General features: G+C 46.1%; 2 protein-coding genes across 2 annotated transcripts; one reads left to right on the top strand and one right to left on the bottom strand.

The window, feature by feature from the left end:
• Positions 1-4,551: 4,551 nt before the first annotated feature.
• On the top strand, positions 4,552-8,512 carry LOC138647342 (uncharacterized). The gene is made up of 4 exons (XM_069736321.1): positions 4,552-4,602; positions 7,123-7,264; positions 7,370-7,520; positions 7,601-8,512. Exons 1-4 carry the CDS (start codon positions 4,552-4,554, stop codon positions 8,262-8,264), a joined length of 1,008 nt encoding a protein of 335 aa, XP_069592422.1. The 3' UTR covers positions 8,265-8,512.
• A 91-nt stretch (positions 8,513-8,603) lies between these two features.
• On the bottom strand, positions 8,604-11,344 carry LOC138649518 (uncharacterized). Its single transcript, XM_069739993.1, has 4 exons — positions 10,970-11,344; positions 10,406-10,509; positions 10,166-10,312; positions 8,604-9,695 (listed from the first exon to the last, which is right to left on the bottom strand). Exons 1-4 carry the CDS (start codon positions 11,150-11,152, stop codon positions 8,774-8,776), a joined length of 1,356 nt encoding a protein of 451 aa, XP_069596094.1. The 5' UTR covers positions 11,153-11,344; the 3' UTR covers positions 8,604-8,773.
• Between the last annotated feature and the right edge of the window lie 765 nt (positions 11,345-12,109).

Below are 12,109 nucleotides of genomic sequence, written 5' to 3'. Positions count from 1 at the left end.
AGTCAGCTTTTGCCAGTATCGACTCACATGGATCCTTCTGGACTCTGCTTCCGGGTCAGCGTCAGGCATGCTCACCAGGCGCTGTGCCACCTGTTGGAGAAGTTGGCGGTCTGCAACCGTCATGTCCACTAACTCCTTCAGCTGTGCGGCCATCAAGCGATTAGCTTCGTGCTGTGCGGCAGTGGCCTGCTGCTGTATGGCAGTGGACTGTACTAAGGCTTTCACCACGTCTTCCATGCTGTCGCCTGTGCCACGGTATGCCCGCGTTCTCCACCACAATGTGACAAAACACTCTGGGATCGCCTTTGCTGGGGTCAAAGGTCACGTGGTTTGTGCACTGAATCTGAGGCATACAGCAGGTTTCTGAGCAGGCTGACCTCAGGTCAGATTTATTAACGTGAAAGCAACATGAACAAAACAAAACATAAAAATAAATCCTAGCCTGTCCGGCACTAACTAAACAAATACGTTGCTATCTCAACAACTGGGGGGGCTTCTCCCACCCAGCTAACATCACACAGATCTTGAGCACAGCTCTTCACTCACGTTTGTCTCACACAGGCAGGCAATCTGTGTGCCCCAGGCAGACACTGGAAACCCCCAGCTGGTCATCTTTTATTCCTGCAATCATTAACCCATTAGCACCCTGAAGATACTGAGTGGCCTAATTCACATAGGACAAACACCTGGGCGAGATATACCTGCCTCCAACTACCACACCAGCATGAGTCTTACATAGCCCATGTCCTGGATACGTCTGTGAGTGATGGCTCTTGAAGCAATGACTCCAGCAGTAGTCCACTCCTTGTTAATCTCCCTCAAATTTTTGAATGTCCTTTTCTTAACAATCCTTTCAAGGCTGCCATTATCCTGGTTGCTTGTGCACCTTTTCCTACCACACTTTTTCCTTCCACTGAACATTCCATTAATATGCTTGGATACAGCTCTCCATGAACAGCCAGCTTCTTTAGCAAAGACCTTTTGTGGCTTACCCTCCTTGTGGAGTGTGTCAATGGCTGCCTTCAAGACATCTGTCAACTCAGCAATCTTTCCCATGATTGTGGAGCTACTGAAACAGCCTATGGGCTGTTTTTAAAGGGAACCTGTCACCCCCAAAATGGAAGGTGAGCTAAGCCCACCAGAATCAGAGGCTTATCTACAGCATTCTGTAATGCTGTTGATAAGCCCCAGATGTATCCTTAAAGATGAGAAAAAGAGGTTAGATTATACTCACCCAGGGGCGGTCCCGGGCCATTCCGATGGGTGTCGCGGTCCGGTCCGGCGCCTCCTATCTTCATCAGATGATGTCCTCTTCTTGTCTTCACGCTGCGGCTTCAGCGCAGGTGTACTTTGTCTGCCCTGTTGAGGGCAGAGCAAAGTACTGAAGTGCGCAGGAGCCGGGCCTCTCTGACCTTTCCCGGCGCCTGCGCACTGCAGTACTTTGCTCTGCCCACAACAGGGCAAAGTACGCCTGTGCCGGAGTGTGAAGACAAGAAGAGGATGTCATCCTATGAAGATGGGAGGCCCAAGACCGCAACGCCCATCGGATCGGACCGCCCGCCCAGGTGAGTATAATCTAACCTCTTATTCTCATGTTTTAGGATACATCGGGGGCTTATCTACAGCATTCCAGAATGCTGTAGATAAGCCCCTGATACTGGTGGGCTTAGCTCATCTTCCATGTTTGGGGTGACAGGTTCCCTTTAAACACTTAGGAAGTCTTAGCAGGTGTTTTTTTGTTATTTATTCTAATTTTCTGAGATAATGACTTTTGGGTTTTCATTGGCTGTAAGCCATAATCATCAACATTTACAGAAATAAACACGTGAAATAGATCACTCTGTAATTACCTTATATAATATATGAGTTTCACTTTTTGTATTGAAGAACTTAAATAAATTATCTTTTTGGTGATATTTTAATTTTGTGAGAAGCACCTACCGTATATAGATCTGACAGTTATCTAATATGTTTGCGGGTCTTCGGCCATGGTCACACCTTCAGTATTTGGTCAGTATTTTACACCAGTATTTAGAAGCCAAAGCCAGGAGAGGAATAATCAGAGGAAAAGTATAATAGTGTCGTGATAGCCCCTTCCAAGAAGAGCTAATTTGGGTTGACACACAAATGATCTCCAATCTGCTATTATTGGTTCAAATTAAATACATATATGCTCGAGTATAAGCCGAGACCCCTAATTTTGCCATAAAAAACTGGGAAAACTTATTGACTCGAGTATAAGCCTAGGGTTTGAAATTCAGCAGCTACTGGTAGATTTCAAAAATAAAAATAGATACCAATAAAAGTAAAATTAATTGATACATCAGTAGGTTAAATGTTTTTGAATATCCATATTGAATCTGGAGCCTCATATAATGCTCCATACAAAATACGCCCCATAAAGTTCCTGATGGGCCCCATAAGAAGCTCCATACAAAAATATGCCCCATATAATGCTACCCAAAGGTTAATATTGGCCCCATAAGATGCCCAATATTAAAATATGCCCCATATAATGCTGCACAAAGGTTAATGATGGCCCCATAAGATGCTCAATAGAATAATATGCCCCATATGCTGCTCCATAAAGGTTGAAGGCCCCATAAGATGCTCCATAGCATAATATGCGCCATATGCTGCTGCTGCGATAAAAAAAGACATACTCACTTCTCATCGCTGGGTGCCGAGTGCCAGGGTCCTCAGCAGGCGGGGACACCGGCATGCTATGGGGGCCAGGTGGCGGAGTCGCTACTGGCTCAGGCCCCCCGGCACCTGCAATATTCACCTGTCCCCTTTCCACCGCCGCACGCCGCTGTGTCTTCCGGCTCTCTGCAGTGACTATTCAGGCAGAGGGTGCGCTCTACACATGTCATCGCGCCCTTTGACCTGAACGTAACAGCTAGAGGATTCGGAAGACAGAGCTCGGCGATGGAACGGGGACAGGTGAATATCGCATGGCTCACCGTCCCCCGTCATACTCACCTTCCTGGTGCGGTCCCTGCTTCCCCGATGGACTTCGGCACACCGGCAGATTGTTCCTGTGTTCAACAGTAACATGGTACCGCTCATTGAGGTAATGTATATACGCGCCATGCCTATGGGAGTGGAGGCGAGTCCACATTCACTACTTTAATGAGCGGCACCATGTGACAGCTGAACACAGGAAGAGCTGCAGGCACCTGAGACCATCTGAAAAGCAGGGACATGCAGAGACCGCATCATGAGGGGGTGAGTATGATGTGACATCCGCCACTCCTGCCGATCCCCCTCCCCCGCTGACCCCCTGGGACAATGTCTCAAGTATAAGCCGATAGGGGCACTTTCAGCCTAAAAAATGGGCTGAAAATCTCGGCTTATACTCGAGTATATATGGTAGATATGGTGCATCGGAGGCAAGAAATTAACACACATCCAGTGTCAGTCAGTGTACAATTCTTGACGCCCCCTGAGGAAGCGAGGCTATCATTAGCACGCGAAACGCGCGTTGGGGTGACCGGGGCTCTCACCTAAACTGGATATGGGTAACTATCGATTTTGATTCTTATTAGATCTATGGGCTAGATTTGTTTCATGTGGGTACATATTACAAGAGCAGTGGGTGCCTGATAACTTAGGAACAGTGTTCCGAGGGAAGATATTTAGCATTACACCCACACTCAGGTTAACCTTCTAGATAGAACGTCTGCCTATGTTTCTGGTTTAGAGTGGGAACCACTGGTCAAGTAATTACACCTGGGAATGGTTCACTTATTATAGTACTTGACTTATGATATCCATTTTTCATTCTTGTAAATCATTTGATTTAAATAAAGTTTGTATTTTGTGTAAACTCTAAGTCCTCCTCTTCTATATAAGTGTACAATTCTTGTCTGGTTCTCAGAAATCCAGTCACAAGTCTTTATTACAACCACAGAGATAAGGAAAGTGGGAATGGCTTCTTACATTACATTACCTTAGTCAGAAAGTATCTTAGTTGGGAAAATAAGGTTGTAAATTATGGATTCTCTGTTATTGCTTTTTTGAATAACACTGATAAAGCTATTACTAAAATACAAAATTAGCACAGATATGTAGGTAGATTTAGTTGCCAAAACAATAATCAAAGCAAAGAATAAATATTTACCATAACAATAGAAAGGCCATGTTCACACAGTGCGTTTTTTACCGCGGAACCGCGGCGGTTTTGCCGCTGCGGTTCCGCAGCTGTTTTCCATGCAGGGTACAGTACACTGTACCCTATGGAAAACAGGACACACTGTGCACATGGTCCGGAAATTGTAAAAAAAAAGACGCGCTGAATAGCTCCCGGAAAAAAGAAGGAGCATGTCAATTCTTCTTCCTGAACCGCAGCGGTTCTGCACCCATAGACCTCCATTGTGAGGTCAAAATCGCAGTAAAACACGCAGATCAAAAATATATCTGCGTGTTTTACTGCGGTTTGATGTGCAGAACCGCTGCTGCAGGAAGTTCGGGGAAGCGGGCGGAAGTGCGTGGGCGGAAGTCCGTGGGCGGCGTGTGTGGTCCCGACTGTATCACGAAGAGACTGTCACTATGGAGGCATACCGTCGCATGGGGATCGATGTCGGGCGTCTGATTGATTTGGTAAGTCTGTGTGTCCGTCCCCATGCGACGATATGCCTCTATTGTGCTAAGTCGCCGTATCGGACTACTACTCCCATCCGGTATTTAGGATGGGAGAGTTGTCCCTGTGTCCGGCGACTTAGCACAATACTAAAGTTCACACCAAACACAAACACACAATACACAAACATGACACACAGTACAGTACATACAACACATAACATAGAGTATATACTCACCATACACCACACTTGTAGGCGAAGCCCTCGATCCTCAATGAAAAAATCCCAAAATAATAAAGCAAATCCATACTCCCTGTCCGCAGAATCCATAACCGAGTGTCCCACGCCGATCTCCTGCTCTCCGGTGATACACTGCCAGGAGCGAAGCTCCTAGCAGTGTATCGCGTACTGTCCCGGAGCTCAATGGCGCCGGCGTCTCGGTTAACGGCAGTACAGCTGCGTTGAACTTTCCCACGCAGCACTGCCGTTAAGCGAGAGTACCGGGGTCAATGACCGCCGGTAAACTCGCTCGCGCATGCGCAGTGACACACCGACAGGAACTATGGCTCCTGTCAGTGTGTTGCTGCAGCCGTGGAGAGCAGACACATCTCTGGATGTGTCTGTTCTCCATGGAAGATCTTCGTGGGACCCTCGATGGATTTCTGCGGACAGGGCCAGGGAGTATGAATTTGTTTTTTTGTTTTGCCTTTTTTTCAGGTCGAGGGTCTTCAGGATGGATTGAGCGTGCAATAAAAGAATTGTCAAAAAGTGTGTGTCTTTATTTCATTAAAATATTTTTTCTAGTGTTTGTGTTTTTTTTTTTAACCCTTTCATTGGCTTAATAATGGATAGGCGTCTCATTGACGCCTCTCCATTATTAACCGGGCTTAATGCCACCTTACAATAGCAAGGTGGCATTAACCCCTCATTACCCCATATCCCACCGCTACACGGGAGTGGGAAGAGAGGGGCTAAGTGCCGGAATTGGCGCATCTTTTTGATGCGCCTTTTCCGGGGCGGCTGCGGGCTTATATTTGTAGCCAGGGGGGGGCAAATATCCATGGCCCCTTTCCTAGGCTATGAATATAAGCCCACGGCTGTCTGCGTAGCCTTTCTGGCCTAAAAATATAGGGGGACCCCAACACGTTTTTTTTTCGGGGCCCCCTATATTTTAGTGCCAGAAAGGCTACGCAGACAGCCGTGGGCTTATATTCATAGCCTGGGAACAGCCATGGGTATTTTAACCCCTTCCCGGGCGTCAAATATTGGCCCACAGCTGTCTGCTTAGCCTTTCTGGCCTAAAAATATAGGGGGACCCCAACACGTTTTTTTTTTCGGGTCACCCTATATTTTAGTGCCAGAAAGGCTACGCAGACAGCTGTGGGTTAATATTCATAGCCTGGGAACAGCCATGGGTATTTTAACCCCTTCCCGGGCGTCAAATATTGGCCCACAGCTGTCTGCTTAGCCTTTCTGGCCTAAAAATATAGGGGGACCCCAACACATTTTTTTTTTTAGGGGGGTCCACATATATTATAGTAAACCTTAGGATTAATAATTGATCGGCGTCTTATTGACGCCTCGCCATTACTAACCGTGCTTAATGCCACCTTACAATAGCTTTAGGGGTAGGGTTAGGATCCCTGTAGGGTTAGGGTTAGGATCCCTGTAGGGTTAGGGTTAGGGTTAGGATCCCTTTAGGGTTAGGGTTAGGGTTAGGATCCCTGTAGGGTTAGGGTTAGGGTTAGGATCCCTGTAGGGTTAGGGTTAGGGTTAGGATCCCTTTAGGGTTAGGGTTAGGGTTAGGATCCCTGTAGGGTTAGGGTTAGGGTTAGGATCCCTTTAGGGTTAGGGTTAGGGTTAGGATCCCTGTAGGGTTAGGGTTAGGGTTAGGATCCCTGTAGGGTTAGGGTTAGGGTTAGGATCCCTGTAGGGTTAGGGTTAGGGTTAGGATCCCTGTAGGGTTAGGGTTAGGATCCCTGTAGGGTTAGGGTTAGGGTTAGGATCCCTTTAGGGTTAGGGTTAGGATCCCTGTAGGGTTAGGGTTAGGATCCCTTTAGGGTTAGGGTTAGGATCCCTGTAGGGTTAGGGTTAGGATCCCTGTAGGGTTAGGGTTAGGGTTAGGATCCCTGTAGGGTTAGGGTTAGGATCCCTTTAGGGTTAGGGTTAGGGTTAGGATCCCTGTAGGGTTAGGGTTAGGATCCCTGTAGGGTTAGGATCCCTTTTGTGGTTGTGTTATGTTTAGGATCCCTTTTGGGGTAGAGTGCTTAGGGTTATGAGCCCTAACCCTACCCTAACTATTTCACTTTATAGTGTGTTTTTTAATGAATGTTGTTGATTGTCGCACGAACCACTCAGGATTGACGGCGACAGAGCTAGTGGTAAAACAACTGCACACAAGCGTTTTTATTGGTGTTTGTGTTTTCAGTTTGTGCTTGTGTTCAGTTATTAGGGGTTACTTTGAAATATTTCCAGCAATTGTGTAACATTACTTGGTCGCGCTATAGATTATGAGATGACACTATTGTATTTATTGTAGGTTCGGGATTATCCGGCCTTGTGGGACCCAGCCGATGAATCCTACAAGGATAAATATTTCCGGGAACTAGCCTGGACCAAAATTGTACGAGACCTTATCCCAGATTGGGACAAGTATCCAGGGAGTACACAGCAGCAAATTGGTAATTTTAATTAAATTTATTTAGTAAACCTTGAGTATATTAAAAATATAATTTGTTTAGATCTCACAAAAAATGTTGTTGTATTTTGTAACCTTTTTTTGGTAGATAACGATGTGAGGAAACGGTGGCGCTCAATCAGAGACCGTTTCACGAAGTTCCTGAACGAATGTTCTAAGAGTGGCTCTTCGCCGAGCAAAAGTAAATTTCCATTTAGCGAAGAGCTGCAGTTTCTTGTGTCCAGTAGGACATTGAGAAAGTAAGTTAAAATCCACTCCACATGATTATTTAAATATAATATGTTGTGCGAAAAATTGATGTTTTTTTTTTCTCCAACAGGACGGAAGGAAACATGTCGGTAGCTGATTTGGAGGACAGCGACAAAGAGGATGGAGCAGGCAGTTCCTCTGGAGTGGGAGGGACCATCTCTACCTCCACTCCCACAGCTTCTGCTGAATCAGCATCCACTTCAGCAGCTGCTGCATCAACATCTAGTTCAGCAGCTGCTGAAGCATCTGATTCCGCAGAAGCTGTGAGAGTGGAGAAGAGAGCTGTCTATCCGGTGGCAGCAGAGAAAAAAAAAACAAAAACAAAGAAAAACCAAGATGACCAAACTGTCCAAATCGCTTGCGACACGTTAGATCTATTAAAAAAATCTAGTTCTGATGACCACTGCGACTCCTTCGCAATAACTGTGGCAAGAAAAACACGCTCCCTGCCACCGGATAGACAATCTCTTTTCATGTCCATGGTCCAGATGTCCCTCACTGCTCTGGAGGACCCTGCTCCGATATCTCCATACAATGAAGTTCTGATGGGGGTGTTGGGACTTTTCGGGCCCCGACACCGAACAGCGGAAACACAAGCTACCAGACCCCAGTATTTGGCCCACAGCCAAGTTACTTCTGGAGATAGAGGAAGTTCGCAGCATATGGGGGGAGCACCATATCAATCAGAGGGATCAAATTTCCTCTATTCTCCAGAATATACTTTTCTGAATTGAACATGGGCAAAAATTTTCAGTGGCACCGAGTTTTTTTTGGTTTGTTTTTTAGCTCCAGTTGCCGGTTGGCTTTGAAAGGGGCTTTTTTTTTGTTTTTTCTAATTGAAAAATCTTTTGTAAATATTGCAAAGAATTTGTGTTCTTTTAAATATATTATATTTCAAACATACTATTCTCTTCTTTATTACAATGCGGTCAAGGCCGCTATCCTGGGTTTATGGGCTATCAATTAGTGGTTTATGTGTTGATGTGTTAACAATTGTATACGTCATACTGCTATTATTTTCATAAAACACCCAAATTTTTGTAGCCAAAAAAAACAAAAAAAAACTAATTACACCCAAATAGATTTTTTATTGATATTACAATCAATTATTTAACACAGTTTTTTTGGTAACATGAAACAAAAAATTTTTTTTTCAAACTTTTGTGTTGGTTGCTGGCGTTTCTCATTCTTCGGGATGTTGTCAAAACTGTTATCAGCGATGTCGGCAACATTTCTGGGGGGGTCAGTGTAGATGCATCCTTCTCTGCTGGTCAGGCTGCTCAACACCAGCACAGGAGTATTGCCAGTGCACGGCACCTTCAGGACTCATAAAGTAGTCAGTGAAGGATTCTCTCACACGCACACCAGAGTTGGACGGCCTACCCAGACCCCCGTTGTCAACTGGATTAAATACTGGCTGCTGGTACTCCACATCAACGTCAGTGTTGTATTCACGAGCATAGTTGTGGAGTACACAGCAAGCCTTTATCACAGCATCAACGGTGTCTGTGTCCAACTGAATGGCAGTGTGAAAGATCCTCCACTGACTAGTCATGATCCCAAAGGTGCATTCCACATATCTGCGTGCACGACTCAGCCGATAATTAAAAATCCTCCGTCGGGCATCCAGTCCCCTTCGTGGGTATGGGCGCAGCAGGGTTGTCGTTAAGGGAAACGCCTCATCCGATACCATCACGAACGGCACTGGATGTGTGGAACCCGGCAAAGGTCGTGGGGCTGGGAGCGTGCCGCCATCTCGAAGAATTTGCATCCCAATCTGTGACGTTCGCAACACCCGAGAATCCCCAGTACTACCATAGGCACCAACGTCAATGGCAACAAATTTGTAATGGGCATCAGCCACCGCCATCAGGACCACTGAAAAATACTTCTTATAATTAAAGAAGCGTGATCCTGATCGTGGTGGCTGCTGAACCCTTACATGTTTACCATCGACTGCACCTATGCAGTTTGGGAAATTGGCCACAGACTGAAAGCCTGCTGCAACCTGCAGCCAAGTCTCCTCGGTTGGGGAAGGCATCACCATGGGCTGCAACTTCTGCCAGATGACGGTACATGTACACCTCACAATGTTAGAGATGGTAGATTTACCAACTCTAAATTGGAGGTGCAGGGATGTATAGCTCTCTCCTGTGGCCAAAAATCTGAAAAGAAACAAAAAAGAAAATTAGAAATGTCACACAAAAAGGTAATTACAACATGTCACAAGTTAAGGCCGCTATTATATGCGTCCAGCACCATTCAATAATGCTGGCATTAACACCCAGCACAACACAAAGGGTGTAAAAAACATTAATAAAAGGCCTGATGGGACTTGTGCACACACGCATGCGAGATATGACCAAATGTTGCATGGTAATCCCCGGACCTGCTGCATGCACTCCGTTGTGGAGCGTGCGGCTCCATGTATTGGTATGTGGGTGCAGACTCCGCTCCAGAGTGCAGGCGGCAGAGCCGGGGTTTACCATGCAACACTCGCCCGTATCTCACGTGTGTGTGTGTATGTGTGCCCCCTGTCCAAAAAGAGGACTGGGTGGGTTTAATCACACATACTGGACACACACACAAGTAAAATACAGACCTAACAACATTCCCCCAAAAAATTGTTACTTACCGCAAGGTGATGAGCAGCCTTTCTTCAGCAGAGATGGACTTCCTCATCACTGTGTCTTGCAGTGTTAAATGGGGTGCCAGGATGGTAAGCAGTCTGTCAAAGGCAATAATTGGTAACCGACAAAACGATATAAATTTTTCAGGATATCTGAAAATTGCAAAAGAACAACAAAAAAGGGTTACTTCACAAGTATTGCTAGCCAAAAAAGGTAAATTAGTCATTCTATATATTTCTACTTACCTCCTCAAATCATTGTACAGCACATGAAAGTGCCCCTTCTCAGTTCGGTCTTCTACAAGCGGGTGCACCCACAATCGTTTCTGCACACGTCTTCTCTGCCGCCGCTAAATAGAAAAATAAAAAAATATTTCGTAAACACAACAATTAGAAAAATATATCAAACATGCAAGGAAAACAATGTCGATTATGTAAGGATACGTGTCCACATTCAGGAAGGCCCACCCCATTCTAGTACGCAATGATGCCAGATGTGTTCATTGTACAAATCCAGCATCATCACACCCGACGTATAGGGTCCTCTTTTATTCATTGCGGAGCCGCAGTTTCACAACAAGGAACACAGACATGCTGTGATCATAAAAGACGCGCAGCATGTCCGGAGTCGCAGGGCTGACGGATGACACACAGTGGACACGTGATTTCATGACATCACCTCCAGTATGCTGACATGTGGACGCTGCATGTTTGGCGCTGCAGCCACACGCAGCGCCAAACATACAACGTTTCCAGAATGTGGACAAGTACCCATAACCCAATATATAAAACAAACAGACATCTGCTTACCTGACATGCATGTCGATTCAAAATTAGAAGCATCAACCCCAGGATCGCAATCCGGTGTGGCGTGCGGAGCTGGATCCGTGGGCTGTCATCTGGACGACGCTCTGCACGTCCACTCATTTTGATGTGTAAGTTCCAAAATGGAGGATGGAAGAAGAAAAGGGTTGGACAAGGAAATGACATCATTTTTTTTTTTTTCTTCCCCCCACTGCAGTAAACTTTATTTCTGTCAAACACAGACAATCTGCAGACAAAACTGCATCAAAAAACGCACTAAAAAACGCACTAAAAAACGCACCAAAAAACGCACCAAAAACGCACCAAAAACGCACCAAAAAACGCACCTGCGTTTTCTGCAGAGACCTGCGGTTTCAGTCAGGAAAAAAAAAGGATGGAAATCCTGAACGTGTGACATACCCAAACATGTCATCATTTCTGTATTTTCACCGGCTTTGGCTACAAATACTGATGTAAATTTCTGACCAAATACTGATCATGTGATCATAGCCTTAAAGGTATGTAGAAAAAGGGGAAAGAAAATGCACCTTGCACAGATCAACCTGGACTAATAGAGGCAATGTGGTGAACGTACTCACCTATGGACGGTGTGCGAGGCAGTCACAACTCTGGAGGGAAGTGAATAGGAGCCTCCTGCCAGATGCTGCTGGATCTATCGTGAGGCACAGAAGGAATCACATGAGAGAGGAAAAAGAACCCGTGGTTGGAACAAGTACTGCCGAGTGAAGCAGAATTCCACTAGCTCTACTAAAAAGTTTTTTATCACACACCATCGCTAATGGAATTCTGCTTCACTCCCAGGGCCGACGTCAGCACGCGGCACACCCAGGCAAGTGCCGGGGCCCTGGCGAGACTGGGGGGCCCATATTGGTAAGACACTTATTATGCCGGCATTGCCGACACTGATGCGCAGCGCATCATGCGCTCCTGGGGGGCCCCCGAAGCCGGACTCCATCATTCCCGAGTCCGACCCTCCCTCCCTATGCTAGTGTACTATGTGCTGTGTGTGACTCCAGCCAGGACTCGGAGGCAGAGCTGGAGCGGATATATGATTCCCGACACTGGCAGCAGGAGGCGGGACTCACTGACTGGGACTCACTGTAGCAGGAATACTCACCAATCACC

The sequence above is a fragment of the Ranitomeya imitator genome, chromosome 1 (assembly GCF_032444005.1).
Source record: "Ranitomeya imitator isolate aRanImi1 chromosome 1, aRanImi1.pri, whole genome shotgun sequence".
In the NCBI taxonomy this organism is placed as follows: Eukaryota; Metazoa; Chordata; class Amphibia; order Anura; family Dendrobatidae; genus Ranitomeya; species Ranitomeya imitator.
This window is presented reverse-complemented; position numbering and strand designations above follow the sequence as displayed.

What these genes read in the sequence shown, in the direction of transcription:
- LOC138649518 (XM_069739993.1), bottom strand. Translation starts at nt 11,152, where the DNA reads ATGATGTCATTTCCTTGTCCAACCCTTTTCTTCTTCCATCCTCCATTT. An exon ending in TGAATCGACATGCATGTCAG is followed by an intron (nt 10,510 to 10,969) that starts GTAAGCAGATGT and finishes TTTTCTATTTAG; the next exon opens with CGGCGGCAGAGAAGACGTGT. An exon ending in CTGTACAATGATTTGAGGAG is followed by an intron (nt 10,313 to 10,405) that starts GTAAGTAGAAAT and finishes TGCAATTTTCAG; the next exon opens with ATATCCTGAAAAATTTATAT.
- LOC138647342 (XM_069736321.1), top strand. Translation starts at nt 4,552, where the DNA reads ATGGAGGCATACCGTCGCATGGGGATCGATGTCGGGCGTCTGATTGAT. An exon ending in GAGTACACAGCAGCAAATTG is followed by an intron (nt 7,265 to 7,369) that starts GTAATTTTAATT and finishes TTTTTTTGGTAG; the next exon opens with ATAACGATGTGAGGAAACGG. An exon ending in TCCAGTAGGACATTGAGAAA is followed by an intron (nt 7,521 to 7,600) that starts GTAAGTTAAAAT and finishes TTTCTCCAACAG; the next exon opens with GACGGAAGGAAACATGTCGG.